This window comes from Halictus rubicundus, chromosome 8 (assembly GCF_050948215.1).
Source record: "Halictus rubicundus isolate RS-2024b chromosome 8, iyHalRubi1_principal, whole genome shotgun sequence".
Classification (NCBI taxonomy): domain Eukaryota; kingdom Metazoa; phylum Arthropoda; class Insecta; order Hymenoptera; family Halictidae; genus Halictus; species Halictus rubicundus.
This window is the reverse complement of record NC_135156.1, coordinates 10,534,724-10,551,675: the sequence shown is the minus strand read 5'-3', so window position 1 is coordinate 10,551,675 and position 16,952 is coordinate 10,534,724. Positions and strand designations below refer to the sequence as shown.

Here is a 16,952-nt window from a genome sequence, read left to right as displayed (position 1 = left end):
AAAGTGTCCCGGCCTTCCTGCGTCGCCATTTAACCCCGGTCGGCTGGTTCCCATTGTTATCTCCGGAAGGAGAACGAGATCGGGCGAGCATATCCGAGCGTTCGTATCCGGTCGAGGATTTTTTTTTCGTCTAGGCTCCCCCTCCAACCGAGACCCACGAAAAGAGTGATGGAGGCGGCCGCCCGGAGCTGGTTGACTGGGTCAGTAACTTATGGCGGTGTAGCAGGCCGAGTCGTCGTCGAGTGACCTAGCCGCTAGCGGTAGAGACTGTCTTATGGTACTGGAAGAGGGACTCGTGGAAAGGGAAGAGAACGCGGAAGAGTGTTGGATATCTTTAAGACTGGGTCGCTCGGTCGCACTGCTGTTGCACTATTTCGCCATAGCGACTCGCAGCGGCGGCCGCAAGCTACTTTTCCCCGACCGACTCGCTCTGGGCTCCAGCTTCGCGCAGGTTCAAGGAGTCGCGTAACTACCTCCCGATAGATCTCTCTCAAAATACAAACCCTCAATCTTTCACTAATTCTCGGTGTTAGGTCTCTCAATTTATTCGCTTATTATTCCCATCGTATCGAGAATATTTTTGGCGCGAGTGTCCCAGGCGGTTCAGCAGGTTCCCGCGAGCACGGAGGGAGCGACCAGAAAATTCCGTGGCCCGCGCTGGCCCAGATTTCGCCGGGACGTTGCCCCCCATGACACTTTTCGTGCACGCGTCACTGACCTGAGTTCAGCTGTACGGCACGAGAGATTCTCGTTGGCGTGATCACGTGGCCACGATAAACGCGCGATAAAAGACACGGCATCCCGACGACGCGCGTTCGAATAACCGGCTCAATTCACGAAACCCTCCCCCAAATCTGATCCCGAGTCCCTCTGGCTTATGCAAAGCCGCGGCCTCCCCTAATCTAGTTTCCCCGTATCTACCAGTACTCATCTCGAGGCACATTTTTCTCCGAGTCGTTCTCGAAGCTAATCGCGCCCGGTGTTTCCGATTTCCGTCCATCGAAACTTCCGCGCGCTGCGATTCCTCGATCCTCGTTCCCTCCTCCCTGGCCACGTTCGGGAGAGCCCATAGGTGGAATCGTGAGGTACGCTAAACGACAAAAAATAGGGATTTTTCTATCATCGCGTCGACGTTCCTCGGTAAATCTCCTCCCCGGCGGGACAATCAACGGTGGAGGTGCGCGCCGACTCTTTTTCCGGAGGGTTGAAACCAGGCGACCGGTGCATTAACCCTCCGGTCGTCGACCCCCGAGCCAGTTACGTCACACGGCTGTGTTCCCTCCCCCTCTTCGAGGCCCCCCTTCCACCACCTCGTGAGCCCCTTCCCCGTTCTCCTGCCCCCACCTCCCTCCTCCTCGATCTCCTCCACCACCTCCTCTTTCTCCTCCTCGCCCACCCCCCTCCACATCGCCGTTGAACTCTACCCCTCCGCGCCCATCCTCGTTCTCTCTCTCTCTCTCTCTCTCTCTCTCTCTCTCTCTCTCTCTCTCTCTCTCTCTCTCTCTCTCTCTCTCTCTCTCTCTCTCTCTCGGCTAACCGTCATTTTTGATGTCGTAACGAATCGTGATCTCATTTTCATTTGATTGCGCGGGTATTTCGGTGCTCGGTTGGGGTTACTGACCCCGGTGCATCTACTTTAGAATCGGGTCAGCCGCTTATTATCGTGGTAGGTGTTCGCTCAACGCGGTATCTCCGGACGGCCGGAGCGCGCGCGGCACCGCTTTAAGATAACGCTGCCCCGCCGCGCCGCTCCGCGCCGCGCGCGGAATCGAACGTCACGCTCGCCTCGCTATGCCTCGCGATAAACGCCTCCCCGTGAAACACGACACCTCGCGCGAGAACCTGCCAGCCGATACTAACTCACCTTGGCTGCCCGGCTTTTTGGGGGTCAGCGGATTTACAGGCAACGCGAAACCCGATAAACACCGTCCTTCTTGAAGTCTCAATTTTTTCCTACTCGAACGAGATCATGTTCTTCTACTTCTGAAGAGTAATCCACGCACATCCAACGTACATCGAACATTTTTCTAGTCTAATTTGTAGACCCGGTAGTGATCTTTTAGTAAACACCGGAAATCGTGACAATACGTTCAGCTTTGACCACTCTAACGCACCTCTGGCATCGTGGAAGTAGAAAATATGCATAGTTCGTGTGATGACCTCGGCGGTCGAGTTCCCCGGTATCGATGCCCGGGGAATAGAGCAGCGAACTGTTCGAGGTCAAACGAGAGTAGTAAAACTGATCGGTCAACGGCACCATTACTTCGCTGCCGGGTATACCCAATTGTAGATTATTTTGATCGGGCGATTTCAATGTTTTTCGCTAGGCCGAGACCTAAATGGAACATTCCAGATCCACGTTACTCGGCTAATTAGTCATCAGAACCTCCTCCCTGGAAACAACCCCACGAAATTGTTTTCTATATAAAATTCGAAACAATCAACCCGGAAAAGCATTATGCAGAATTGAATCTGAATCGTCCCGCAGTTTCTCTCAAGACCCCCTCCTCCCCCCGAAAATAGTCCGCGTTCCCCGTACGAAGCATCGGGTCTCTAAAAATGGCAGAGCGATATCATCTTCCGGTCGAGGAGCCCCCGAAACGGTTGACCTAACCCGGACGATCCAGGAAAATTTTCCACGGTCCCGGGGTAGGGATGACGGGAATTTTCCGCGCGATTTCCCATGGTGCGCGGATTACGCGATCAGCATCTCTGACCTCGGCGATCGACTTGGCCGATACATCGGCGTCCGGGGAGAGCAGAGCGAGCAGCGAATTCTTGGGGTCGTAGGTGCGCGTCGGTGCGAGCGAGTACGCGCGAGCGGTTAATGCCCCCGAGCGAAGCGGAGAGTATCGCAGCGTTTCGAGTCGTGGCGCATGCGCCCGCAACGGCGCGCGCATTATGTACGTCACCGTTACTCCGTTTCGTGTCCTGTCCTCTCCTCGGTTTCCCCTCACCGCCGGGTCTGTCTCCAACGTCGAGTTCCTCTCTTTCTCGCACCGTCTTTTGGTCCTTCTTTGTTGCCTCTCTGCTCTCCTTCTCCCGCCCCCGGTTCTCCGTCTTCGTTCCCCTCCTCGCCCTACACGCCCGTGGGAGCAGATACGCTCACCTTCCCCTAACGTCCCCGCCCCTCCATCGAGCCACTCGAATCCCCACCACCGAACCCGATCGCGCGCTCCGGTCGTTGGCCCCGCGACCACGTCGTGTGTATATCCCACACTCTCCTTACCTACATCTGTATGCGGTCGTGTGTACGTGCGCCCGTGCCCCGTGTCTCTTAGCGTGCAGACATGCACCGATGCACACGCACGCGAACCCGCGCCCATGCCCGAGCTCGTGCCCGTGCCCGAGCTCGAACTCGCTCCTTTCGCGGAAAATAAAAGCGAACCGGTGAACGTGACTCGCTGGCGGACGCCGAGCGCGGGACCGGGGTTGTTGGACCCGAGAGAATACGATGGGGATGATGCACCGAGACGGTTCCTCGCGATTAGGGTACCTGCTACACGGCTCGAGTCTGGAATCATTTAAAATTTGGACTGGTAAAACGGAATTTATTTTATTTTAATAATCGAAACCGTCGGATGAGGTCTTTCGTCTTTCGAATGTGCATTTGTAACGTTCTTTGGCGAAGCAAATTTATTCTTGCTTCTGATTATTTATTATCGAGATTCCTTCCGCGATTCTCTATTTTTACCATCCCCCTTGTAAGATAACATTTTTAATACGTAAGTTTAAAAGGTCGAGGCGTTTGAACGCGAAGCAGCATCCGTTTCGGGTCAAGCGGATAAACTGGAAGACTGGGTGCTAGGAATAAAAATGTTGATCGAACCGGGTCGAAACGGAAATGTTGATGCATTCGGTAATCGGAGTTGATATTTCCCGATGCTACCCCTCCAGAACCACGGTGGTTTAAATTTAGAGCGTCGTCCGAAGTTTCCCGCGAGCATCGAATCTCCCGGGGCCGCGTTTTTCGCGAAACAGGATATTCCCAGGAAGGATCTGAGCCGCCGATAGCGATCTGTTTGCACTTTCCGTGGATGTGACACAATGGAGGCGCGTGCGCCGGCGAACGTAAGTCGTGGAAGCACGCGAAGGTGGTCGCCCCCTGACCTGTCAGGGGGAATGCACGGTTTGAGAGATCGATGCACCGCATTCTCCCACAATCCCACCCCCGGTCGGTTCCACCTCTGCCGGATTCCCGCCAACCAAGGGGTTCAACAGGGGTTGCTGGCCTCGTCCGGGACAGCGGCAGCTCGCGGCCAATAACTTTGCCGTTTCCGAGACTCCGATCGGTCGCGTGACAATAATAGCGCGCGACCGAACAAGATCTACGGTGAGCCCGGAGCTCCCCTCCGATCCATCGACACGACTCCCATGAAAAATCTTCGCCCGTAGACCTGAATAACAATCATTTTCGGCCGGATCGTTGGAAAAATTTCGAACGGAAACGTGTCGCGACAGGGCAACGCTGTGCCGCATCGGGGAGCTTAACATTGGCAACGCTGACAGTTCATTGACTTGCATCGAACGCGTGCACCGATTGACAGGCCGGGCGCGGAGGTGCAACGGTACATCGTTCTCTCGTCTCGGGCTGTGCACGAAGTTGAGGTAGGCGAGGTCGCGTGTCTGACGTCACGAGAGAGTCACTTGACGACGAGTGTCGCCAATTCCGTACGCATACGTGCATACACGCGCGCCTGCGCCCGTTGACATCGTGCGCGAGATACGCGACGACACACCACGACAACGACCGCACCAACGACGGCACCAGCGACGACGACGACGACGACGACGACGACGACCAACGGCAGGAACGACGACGTTCCACGCGTCGTTCGTTACGTAACCGAGCTGCGAGGTCGTTGACCGATACGCGGCCGGGAAGTTCCTCTGCCCTGACCTACCTCTTTTCCCATTCTCAATTAGCGGCTGCCGCATGAGAAACCTACCGAGCGAAAGAGTCTTTTTCCTTTGTCCTCTTGCGTCGGTTCTTTCCCTCCGATCTTGGATCTACAGAATCCAGTCCGAATCGGGACACGATATTTCTGATAAATTCTTGTCAAATTTTAGCTTCGAGAGTGTTCAGACCGCACACTCTTGACTGCGCACACTTATAGATTACGTGGAAATTATGAAGCATTTTCCATAAGTGTCGGAGATTATGGTTCGGGAACGTGTGTACAGATTGAAGGGTTGATCAAACGTAGCCTTAATTCAAAATAATTTGTGAATCCATACTAGTTGGTGGGGCTAATTTTAGAGAGGCTACCGATGAAACATTAACTTGAATCGCTGTTATTAAATTCGTATAGGGATAGCGTCAAGAGGTATCATCAGCAACCCTTAAAAATAGTGCAGATGGTGTATTTTTTTCGATTTCCTAGATAATCCGCCGACAGGTCATCAACTTGAATCACTATGGTTAACACGAGGGTAGCATCAAGGGGTATGATCAGCACCCCCTAAAAATAGTGTAGGTTCACTGTGTGGTTTTTTGTGTTCCCGCGTTTATTCGCGTTGGTGGGGTCGCGGTATCGACAATAAGCGGGCGAGGGCAGGGCGGGACAGTCCGGGAGGGTAGTTCCTTGCAGAATGCGGCAGGGCGAGGAGGGAAGGAACCCGTTAGTAGAGCGCTCGAAGCGCGCGAGCCTGTATGGTCGCGCGCGCGGCACGGCGCGGCGCGGCTCGGCTCGGCTCGGCTCGGCCCGTTCGAGAGAGAGAAGGATCGAGATATCGGAGGGTTCGCGAGCGGGCGCGAACGGGACAGTCGGTGGGACAGGGATCGAGATAGAGGCTGCGGGAGGGAGAGAGACGGGAAGCGCCAGTGCGCGCAAGGGGGACTCTCACTTTCACGCGGTGAACTGCGGGTGAACGTCCGGGAATTGGGTCAGAGTGTCCCCCACCTCGCCGAGCCAGAGGCAATGTGCCGAGGCTCTATGCTCTCTGTGCTAGAAAGAGCCAGTCCACAGCCAAGCTCCGATACAAACGGTCGCTTCTTTTCCCCCCACTTCCCCGAAACTCGCGTTTCGACTCGCATGATCGTACCGTCGAACAGTTACGGTCGGTTCGCTGGTGAGTTTAGTGGTTTCAGCGAGCGTGCGTCTCCTTATCAGTGATTCACACACCGGGACTGTGACAAGGTTCGCCGCGCGACCCGCTCTCGCGCGTCGCCAGTTTATCTTCTCGGCCGGGCGATCTCGACGGTCGCTTAATAATCCTCTCGATACCGCGAACCGTACACACCGTGACAGAGGGAGTATCGCGGAAAGAGATAAGTGCCCGCGTGCCCTCGCTGCACGCGCGATCCTTCGCCTCTTCGAAACTTTTCTGCGGTGTGACGAAACAAAAAAAAAAAACTACCGCGCGAGACACTGAAACAGGTGAATTAATGGGGTGCTTGTGCGAATGTGACCTGGCCACCCCGCGAACGGGGACCAATTGCTCGTCGGGGTCCTCCTCGGACAGTGACGGTCAGACTGACGAGGGTTTCGTTGGTGATTCGCAGGGATTCTTCCGGCGGAGCATTCAGCAGAAGATACAGTACCGGCCCTGCACCAAGAACCAGCAGTGCAGCATCCTACGAATCAACAGGAACCGCTGCCAATATTGTCGTCTCAAGAAGTGCATCGCTGTCGGCATGAGTCGTGATGGTGAGTCTATCGAACGTTTGTTTTTCTTTTTTTTCACCTCCGTTCCCTCTGCTACTTTCGCTACGCGTTCGCGTCGGTCGAGCAGACTTTTCTAGACGGTACCGTAAAGCGTGCAGTTTCCGCGCGGATTCGGACATCGCGAACGTCGGACTCGCAATCGCGTATCGATGAACGTATTGCCGCACTTTCCCCTGGGCACAGGACGCTGACCATGGTGTAACACATTTCCCCGAAAGAGTAGTTTCTAAAATCTAGAATGGCAGGTCAATGACCGTTTGCGTAACGCGGCTCCCCGCGACACGGCAAGAGTGTCGCAACGGGCGAAAGTGGCCGGTTCGCCGTTTGAGAAAGCAGCCGCGATTATCCCCCCGATCGAGTCGCGATGAGCTTGCTTTCTTTTCGAAACATGGCCCGGTCCACGGGTCGTTCCCTCCCTGTGACCTCTTTCGGCGCGAAACCTCGCGACTAGGTTCGTCCGGCGCATCAGACCTGCCGGGGTCAACGACACGGCCGACGCGGCCGCCCGCCGTGGGTGCATCTACTGCGGGCTGATCTATAACCGTCCCTATCCACTTCTACTTCAACGAAGAAGCTAGCGACCTGCAGGAACACGGCCGACGATTCTGAAAACGGTTTCTCGATAAACATTCGCGATACCGTCTCGAATTTCAATCTATCGGACACCGTTCCATACACAGTTTGACAACGAACGTTTTCGCTGATGCGAGTCCTGCGTCTGTCTACCGAACGATCGATCGTCTCAAATGTAACCGAATGAATCGGTAATGTAACCTTGTTCGTTTTCGGAAAGGTGTTCAAAGTTCGAAAACAGAAAAAAAAAAAACAACAAGTCCGTTGATAGGCAACGTGGACTCGGCGGGGTCAATAGACGGGCATTGCTCGGCTTGCATGCGGCTCCACGTCCGTAGAAAGAGTACCGCTACTCGCCGCTACGTACCCGGTGACCCTTCCACCTCCTTCTACGACTCGCTTCCCCTCCTTTCCTAGACGCGTACGCTGTCGCGATCATCTCCTCTCGTCTTCCCCACTCCGGACAGCTCGATCTCCTCGTCGCTTTAGCCCCCCCACCAGACGGGGCCGAGTGACAACGCGCCGTCGCGTGGCGCTACGCTCCGTGCGGAGACCTCGCGAACCTCGTCTCCTTCGCGATCGCTCTCAGCCCCCACTATCGGCACGGTGATCCTCCCCTCCGGCCACGGGTTCACCCCTCCACGTCGAACCACCTGGCCGTCGGGCGCATGCTCCTCTCCAGTCGGCCCGCCAAACCGACGATCCCGACTTGCCCGCCGCGCAATTTGCGACTGGACACCCGCGGGGAACCTGCTGCTCTCCGTTCCGTCGTTCTTACGATCGCTCGGATCGCACTCTTCCTCTCTCTCTCTCTCTCTCTCTCTCTGTCTCTCGGTGTCGTGGACAATTAGAATCTCTGACGTAGAATGGTACATGACCTATGAGAAAATCCATGGGGTGACATGTTCATCAAGAACGTGTATTACTCTTTCCACGCATTCTTCTTCGCGACGCTGTCATACGTATAGCCTCTGGTGGCGGTAGCGGGACTCTCCCGGTGTCTAGCGGGGCAAGATTCGTACGTGACTCGAAGCACACGACTCGTGACCGTGATGACATCGACAAAAAGGGGATACGTTGATATCCAGCGACACAGAGATCGATCGTCCGTGAACAGATAAGTCTTACGACGGCAGCTGGTGACAGGGCAAACAGCCAGAGCAAGGGGTTGCCCAAGGTCGTCGAGGGTAACTTACCCCCGGCGAAGGAAGTTCGCATCTGCGCACGGGACAGAGAGTCACCTTTGACAACGAGACCCCTCTTTCTCTCTCTCTCCCTCTCTCTCTCTCTTTTGCCTCTTGTTCTCTCTCTGTCTCTCTCCGGTAATATCATTTCATCTCCGTCTCTGGTCGTGTCTCCTCTCTGTCGTATTCAACTACGAACACAAAGAGACGATCCATACATAGGCGGCGCGGCGTTACACAGGTACGCGCACCCTCTCCTCCGGCGTGTGGTGGTCGCGGCGACGCTCGGCGCGTACATTCGCTCGCTATATAGTGTATGTATATAGGTCGGCGGTACGCCTCGTGCGGCTGTCGCTGAAACCAAGTTCAAGGCCAAAGGCTCAGCAAAGGCCACAATCGTGGCCGGTGGTGGGAGTCGTTGATGGCTGAATAAGTGGAGGGGCTGTTGAACGCAACCCGCGGAACATCACTCAGTCGGCGGTGATGCTGTCTCGCGTCCGCACGCGTCGTACTGTCGTGCTCCTTTCTTGAGCACCGCCACCGTGTAACAGCCGCCTCCGTGTATGTGTCTGGCGGCGCGACGTGCACGCCGCAACCGAAACCATTTGGAGTGACTTGCGGGATACGACGAGTCAGCCTAGAGATCGCGGAGTCCAGAGTCGTTGTTTCCTACGGGGAAGAGACTTGGGGAACGTTATCGGCGCCGACACACGCGCGATCAGACCGGGATACACATGACCAGTTCGTCGTATGGTGCGCCGTACGCGCCCATCGCCGTTCAACCACCACCGGTAGTGATTTAGTGTGCCCATGGGGAGAAAGATATACATAGTTTTTCGTGCGCAGTGCAGTTGAGTACGAACACGCGTGTCGCATACGGAGACGCAGTTAGGGAACCGCTCGTTTTTCTCGACCGTCATGGGAGACGAGTTGCCCATACTGAAGGGAATCCTCAACGGAGTTGTCAACTATCACAATGCACGTAGGTGTCCTGGATTAATCTCTGTGGGATAGGTGTTCGCGAGAACGAACCCCCCGGTGTGTCATGATGTGGTGAACGCGTTCCCTTTTTACACAACACGGCACGGGCCCCCGGTACACGCTCGCTCGCTCGCTCGCACCAACGCTCGGTCGGCCGCGCGCGCGGACTTTCTATCGGAGGATTCGTAGCACGAGGCCAACACGGTTAGGAGCCGCACTTTCATTTCTCGCGCGAGAAAGTCGTGCGCTTTCCCCTCTCGATTTTTTTTTTCTCGTGGCCCGAACCGTCCTCCAGGCCAGGCCATGCCATGCCAGGCCAGGCCAGGCCAGTATCTGGTGCGGTGATAAGTTTCGCGGGAGAGAAGCGTGTGCGGTGCGGTCCCCGACGAGACCGTAGAGAGGTGTACCCAGCTTCTCCTCTTCTCTTTTCCGCATATTCGGATCGAACCGCGCGCGGAGTACCGATGCGCTCGAAGGTCGTCCCGAGCGATACGCCGCCGTGTCCGTTGCATGATTCATCCATTGATCGCATTAACTATTCATCGACGTGTCCTTCGGTCGTTCTGCCTCACCACCGACACCGAACTTTGCGCTTCTTCCTGTCTTCGTTCATCGTCGCCGTCGAACCGCCTCGTCTAACGTGTCCGACATCCGTTTTTGCTTATAGCGGTGCGATTCGGCCGTGTGCCCAAGCGCGAGAAGGCCAGGATTCTGGCTGCCATGCAGCAAAGCTCCCACAGCCGTTCTCAAGAGAAGGCAGTAGCGGCCGAGCTGGAGGACGAGCAACGTCTACTCGCCACCGTTGTGCAAGCACACCTTGACACATGCGACTTCACCAGGGACAAAGTCGCTCCGATCCTCGTGCGAGCTCGAGAGACACCAAACTACACCGCGTGTCCACCCACCTTGGTAAGTGATCCACCACTTCAACTAATTTCTTTCGTTCTCGTCGTCCTTGATTGCGCGCCAATCAGCTCAATTCCGTGTGGTCAATTTTTCAAAAAATTCAGTTATACACCTCTTCGATTGTATTTCAATTTTCATACACTTACATTCAAGAAGACGATTACCTGGACGACGGACAGAGACCAACTGTTGAATAAGAACCCCTCTGACCAAGAATCACGTTATGTAAAAATTAGAAGTAAATCATTATGCTCTTTTTTTTTTGACCTGCTATTTTTATAGAACCTCTTAAGTCGTTGGTTCTTTGATTACCGTGCCATGCATCTCGCTTATAAACAGACACGTGTATACAATTAACTTCGTTTTAATTACGCAAAGCGACAACGGCGAAATACGTTAATTAGCTTCCGCTAGAGTGTCAACCACTTTTTTCGGTGAATTACGTCTGCCGAGTTGCGCGGCGAGATTCTTCAAAGTTCATTTTTACATTCACGCGTGTCGAGCCTTGAGGAGACGTCCGCTTCACGCGGAAGTCGAACCAGTTGTCCTCGCGAGCCTTGCTCGAACTAGGAAGCGTGTGTGACGCGGACGTCGCTTCTCGGAGCGTGTCAACGACCTTGAGATCCGATTATTAATCTGAACCGTTCCTTTCTCCGGTTGTTGCAGGCATGCCCTCTGAATCCTAACCCTCAACCGTTGACCGGCCAGCAAGAGCTGTTGCAAGACTTTTCGAAGAGGTTCTCACCGGCTATCCGTGGCGTGGTAGAGTTCGCGAAACGCATTCCTGGCTTCAGCCTGCTGGCACAGGACGACCAGGTCACGTTGCTGAAGGCCGGCGTGTTCGAGGTGTTGCTGGTGCGATTGGCCTGCATGTTCGATGGTCAAACGAACAGCATGATCTGCTTGAACGGGCAGGTGCTCAAGCGAGAGTCCATCCACAATAGTAGTAACGCGCGATTCCTCATGGACTCGATGTTCGACTTCGCCGAGAGGGTGAACTCCCTGCGACTATCGGACGCCGAATTGGGTCTTTTCTGTTCGGTGGTGGTGATCGCCGCGGACAGGCCCGGGCTTCGCAACACGGAGCTCGTCGAGCGTATGCACAACAAGCTGCGAAACGCTCTGCAGACCGTGCTGGCCCAGAACCATCCGCAACACCCGGACATCTTGCGGGAGCTGCTGAAGAAGATCCCCGACCTGAGAACTCTGAACACCCTCCACTCGGAGAAGCTGTTGGCCTTCAAGATGACCGAGCAACAGCAGCAGATGCAGGCTCAACAGCAACATCAGCAACAACAACAGCAAACGCAACACGTGATCAGTGCACAACAACCGCAGCAGCAGCATTGGCCGATGGAGGAGGAGCCATCCGCGTCCTGGGGTTCCGCCTCGGACGTCACGCTGGACGAGGCTGTCAAGAGTCCTCTGGGCAGCGTCTCCAGCACCGAGAGCACCTGCAGCGGCGAGGTCGCGTCTTTGACCGAGTACCATCACGTAGCTCCACCAAGCGGACACCATGCGTCCAGCGCGCCCCTTCTTGCCGCCACTCTGGCCGGAGGGCTCTGTCCTCATCGGCGACGAGCGAACTCTGGCAGCACGAGCTCCGGCGACGACGACCTCCATCGCGCGTCTCTATCCAAAACGCCTCAGCCGCCGCAATGCCCTCGATTCCGCAAACTGGACTCTCCCAGCGACAGCGGCATCGAGTCCGGCACCGAGAAGCCCGACAAACCGGCCAGCAGCAGCGCCAGCAGCGCGCCAACCTCGGTCTGCTCGAGTCCGCGGTCGGAAGACAAGGAGGTGGAAGACATGCCGGTGTTGAAGCGTGTTCTCCAGGCACCGCCGCTCTACGACACCAACTCGTTGATGGACGAAGCGTACAAACCGCATAAAAAGTTCCGAGCTCTCCGCCAGAAGGACAGCGCGGAGGCCGAGCCAGCGGTGATCGTGCAGCACACGCAGTCCCAGCTGCATCTCCACCTGACCTCGCCGCCGGCGCGAAGTCCTTCGAACCAAGTGCAGACCCAGTGTCCGCAGACGGCCAGCCTGCTTAGCAGTACGCACTCGACCCTGGCCAGGAGTCTGATGGAGGGGCCGCGGATGACCGCCGAGCAGCTGAAGCGCACGGACATCATCCACAACTACATCATGCGCGGGGAGACTAGCCCAAGGTCACCCGCAGTCTCGCCATCGCCCGCTGAACAATGCGCCTCGACGACCACCATCACCGTTCGCTCTCCCCAAGGATCTCAAGGACTGTTGCAGTGCGCGACCAGCAACTACTCGACGAGCAGATGGCCGGCCACGTCGGTGATCACGACGACGACCGGCGCCCGGCAGCAGCAGCAGCAGCAACAACAACAACAACAACAACAACAGCAGTCTTCCTCGGACTACCTCATGGTCGGGAGCTCGCCGGCCTCGTCGCCCAGATACCTGTCTGCGGCGGCGTCGAGTAGTACGAGCACGAGTCCAAGGCCCACGTCGAGCACTGCGACGACGTTGATGCTGGCCGGCTGTCCCAGCAACATGATGGAGCTACAGGTGGACATAGCCGACAGCCAGCAGCCGCTCAACTTGTCGAAGAAGTCGCCGTCCCCGTCGCCAAGGCCCCTCGTAGGACCGTGCAAAGCGTTGTCCCTCGAGGCGTAGTGGTTCAACAACGACGCCTGAGCCCGTCAAGATCGTTCTTAACGTCCCCCCACCCCTCCGCGCGGGACATTTCGGCACCCAGAGAGAGAGAGAGAGAGAGAAAGAAAAAGAGAGAGAGAGAAGGAGGGATAGAGAGAGAGAGAGAGTGCAAAAACCGGCTGCTGCTCTCTTCCGTTCGCGTGACCACTTGCTGTGTGTCGCCTAACCGCGGTCGCTTCTCATCGATGAGCAACACAGGGGAGAAAAAGATGTATGAAAGTGCCAGGACGCTCTGAGCGCGTGATAAACCAAATAATTTATTAATTTAAACTATTAATCGATAAACAAAAAAACCTGCGCGACGACACGATATATATGGCAGACGGCGGTGGGTGGCGGAGTCGCGTCCCGGGCCTACCTCCGCCTCGGCGGGCCGCGCGAGTCTGATTCACGATGGATTTCTCTGTTTTCCAATGATGATGACGATGATTGTGCGGTGAAACGACGGAAGGGACACGCGAAGCGCACGCTTCAACACGAGACAGAGTGCCGTTCCGGGAGAAAACAGTGCCGTGTGTAGGATTTACCTGTCTACCTAAGGGAAGCTACCTAATCCGTTTACCTATCTACCACCTATCAGCCGCGAACATCCGTTCGACCTATCCGAGATCTAGACGTGATCTTGTTCTCTCGGATAGCGTACCGAGGACAGCCCCGACGCGGTGGCTGATCACTGGTGAGAAAAAATAAAGAGGAGGGAAGAGATAAGAAAAAGATTGAATGTTAAACGGAAATTAATAATCTATCTACATGTGATAATCATGGAAATCGCGCATCCTGTACAGTCTCCACCTCATTCATCGATCATCTTACTCTACTATAATTATTGAATATTATAAAAGTAATTAATATTATTGTAATATGTGTAAGGTATAATAATCGTAAAAGTTATCATCTTGTGTATGTGCGCGTAGGGAAGACACGAGTGTCTGCGCGTGTATGAAAGAGACAGAGAGCGAGAGAGAGAGAGAGATAGAATGCGTGGGAGAGAGAGAAAGAGAGATAGCGCGAAAGGTAGAGAAAGTGTGCATGGGACCGACCAGGAAACAAGAACGAATGGGATCACGTGAGCGTGCTTGTGCAAGTGAATCGGGGCAAAATTGCAAACAAATACGAAAAACAGGCTTTTCGAGATCGAATCCCACTATTCCGACGAGAAGCATGCGTCAGAAAGGCAAGCGAACGCGTCTTGCAAATTTTAACAAGATATATAGATTAAAAAGAAAAAAACAGAAAACGTTTCAATGTTTTGTTCACATGAGACTGACCCGGCCCGCCGCGGCCTCCGAGAGTTTGCAGTCATCGGTACCTTCGATCGCGTCGCTCGAATGATTCTTACAGTCGTCGTCTCTGTGATCGTTGGAATCAATCGAGCGCGGCGAACCGCGTGCCTAACAGCGTGCCTCTCGTCTCCGAGCGAGCAACCAACGATCTCCTGATGTTTTCCTAAAGCGGATGTAAAAAGAAGGGGAGGAGGAGGAGGAAAAGGAAAAGACTCGAGACGAGAGTCGTACTACGTGAGTGTGTGATTCGAGTGCGTGCTAGAGAACCGATAGAGAAAGAGAGTAACCATAGGGAGAGAAACAGGAAAGCAGAGAGAGAGAGAGAGAGAGAGAAGTCGCGTGCAAGTTCGGTAGAGATACGGCGTACGGCGCAGTGTAAATAGTAAATTTTGTAAGGCTAAGTCGTAGGAGCCAAGAGTTTGGACGTGTTTCGTTGCTTTCGAGAGAGAAAGAGAGAGAGAGAGAGAGAGAGAGAGAGAGTGTGAGAGAGAGAGCGTGTGTGAGAAAGAGAATCGTTCGGTGAGAAAGAGTTGAGAAAGAGAGAAGAAACAGCGAAAAGATACGCGGCGGGCCGCCGCCGACGTGTTATTGAGACGCTCGCCCCGCCCCCCTTTTGCCCCCGATAGATACAGCAGAGAAACGCAGGAAAAAAAAGAAGTAAAAGTACACACTGACACCACCGCGGATATGAACACACGTGAGAGAAAACATACACATTGTACAAGTACACGGATGACACACGCGTGCGAGGATATAAACAAAAAACAAAAAAAAGCAAAGAAGTATAAGTAAAACGCGTTAGCATCATGAAACCAGCGAGCCGAGAATCCAATCGATGGAGAGACAAAGATCGTGTAGGGCAAAGAGAAAAACCAAACGTAAAAACGATGTAACAGAGAATATTGCTGCAGATGGGCAAGCAGAGGTCCGTCTCTCGGTAGTTTTGAGCGCGGCTCTCTGTCCGGGAACCCCGAACACACGAGAAATACCCGAACAAACAGACAAAACTTGTTGTAGTGGAACACACACACACACTCTGTATATTTATTGTACTCGAGAGGAAAATGAAACGTCATTCCCTTTACGCTCTGTGTATCACCGTTCTCCTACCCGCGACTCGTTTCGCACCCTACCCACCACCATTCCCTTTAAACACCCCGCGTAGGAAGTCCTTATTGCTGTCCGAAAATCCCTCTTCGAGTCGAGACCACCCTCCTGTTCCTTTATCACCGTTAGCTATACCCACACCACCCGATCGCTATAGATACATGGCTCCCCCGGACTTGAAGAAAGTTGCGCGGCACGTGTCGCGCGTACCAAGTCTGCAATCAGTAATCGATCGAATCACCCCCGCTCTCGAATTCCCCCCTCCCCCTGTCCGTTATTACAGACACACACGATGTACACACATACACCGCAGAAAAGAAAATAAAGAAACGTATGTTCTCGTATTCGTCGCCCTTAAACACAGTCGTCGTCCCCCTACATACGTGATTCGAGACCGAAGTTTTTTCCTGTTTGTTTTACGTTTCCCCGCGTCGACGTTCTCTTCCTCTTCTTCTCGAAGAGAGGGAATTAGGCGAGGTGCGAACGATATTCCTGATCCACCCCCAGCCCGTCCACGAAAAAAAACCCTATGCCCTCCCAAAACCCAGCCCCAAAGCGATCTAGCGTTGATATTCGTAATACTTGTTATGCATAAACTACACATAATGATTATTATAGTAAACGATACATAAAGTATGATATATTTCTCTATCCATTAAGAAGGAGGATTACAAGCAGCTGTTGTTTCTGGTGGAACATTGAGAAACAAAGGCAGACAAAAAATCGTAATAATATCGATGAGAGAGAGAGAGAGAGAGAGAGAGAGAGAGAGAGAGCGAGAGAGAGCGAGAGAGAGAGAGAGAAAGAGAAAAACAAAATACCGAAAGTGTACTCTATTACATTGCAAAGGATACAACAAAAAAAAATAAAATACACGCAGCCCCGCATATTGCCCAGTGAGCACGACATTTTGTACGCTTGGGAGTTGTGAGGTCGTCTGAATAAACATTGTCTGGTGAATTATACAGAAAAAATATATACCTCGTCTCTTATTTTTGGGAACCTGAGATACATCCCGTATAGTATAGTCTTCGATCCTGACCTTATGCTTCCCTTCAACTCGAAGAAATAGTTGCTCCGTTTTCTTTTTATCGTCTTCAGTCCTAATCTACCAGTTCTTTATACCGCAAAAAAGAAAATTACAAAATCCTACCAATTAAGATCAATTTGATTCGAAACGCGACTAAAGACAGACATATTCAACCGATTTTGAATTTCTTAGATCGAAAAACGAATAATTAGAGCGCGAGGAAACTGTACAGTGATCGAGATAACATTTATTGGCAACGTTAAAAAAATATCGATATCGTAAATCACTTCCATTTCTGAAATACAGATGTCAGTTTCTGTCCGGAGAATGAGATTGCGAGTTGCTAACGTGTTCAAGACAACAAAAGGATAGTTACAAAGAAGGCCGAGATTCGAATAAGAAAGTTTCACTTGCGCCGCAAAGTACGACAAAAACACCAATTATCGAGGGTACACAGATTTGATGCAGCCTTGAAGAAGACCGCCGTCCTCACCGCAGACTGCAGCGAAGTTTCTGTCACGCGCCTGCA

The 16,952-nt window shown here is 53.7% G+C and overlaps 1 protein-coding gene across 4 annotated transcripts in view; it reads left to right on the top strand.

Annotated features, from left to right (window-relative positions):
• Positions 1-16,367, top strand: part of E75 (ecdysone-induced protein 75) — a 184,890-nt gene extending 168,523 nt beyond the window's left edge. For 2 of the 4 annotated variants that reach the window (XM_076792169.1, XM_076792171.1), the window contains exons 3-5: positions 6,506-6,650; positions 10,074-10,315; positions 10,979-16,367. In XM_076792169.1, the coding sequence (XP_076648284.1) occupies positions 6,506-6,650; positions 10,074-10,315; positions 10,979-12,964 (2,373 nt within the window). In that variant the 3' untranslated portion in view covers positions 12,965-16,367. Of the gene's footprint in view, positions 1-6,505; positions 6,651-8,675; positions 9,408-10,073; positions 10,316-10,978 lie in introns of those variants that run through there. The other 2 variants (XR_013082674.1, XM_076792172.1) reach the window with 2 other exon arrangements.
• Positions 16,368-16,952: the final 585 nt, after the last annotated feature.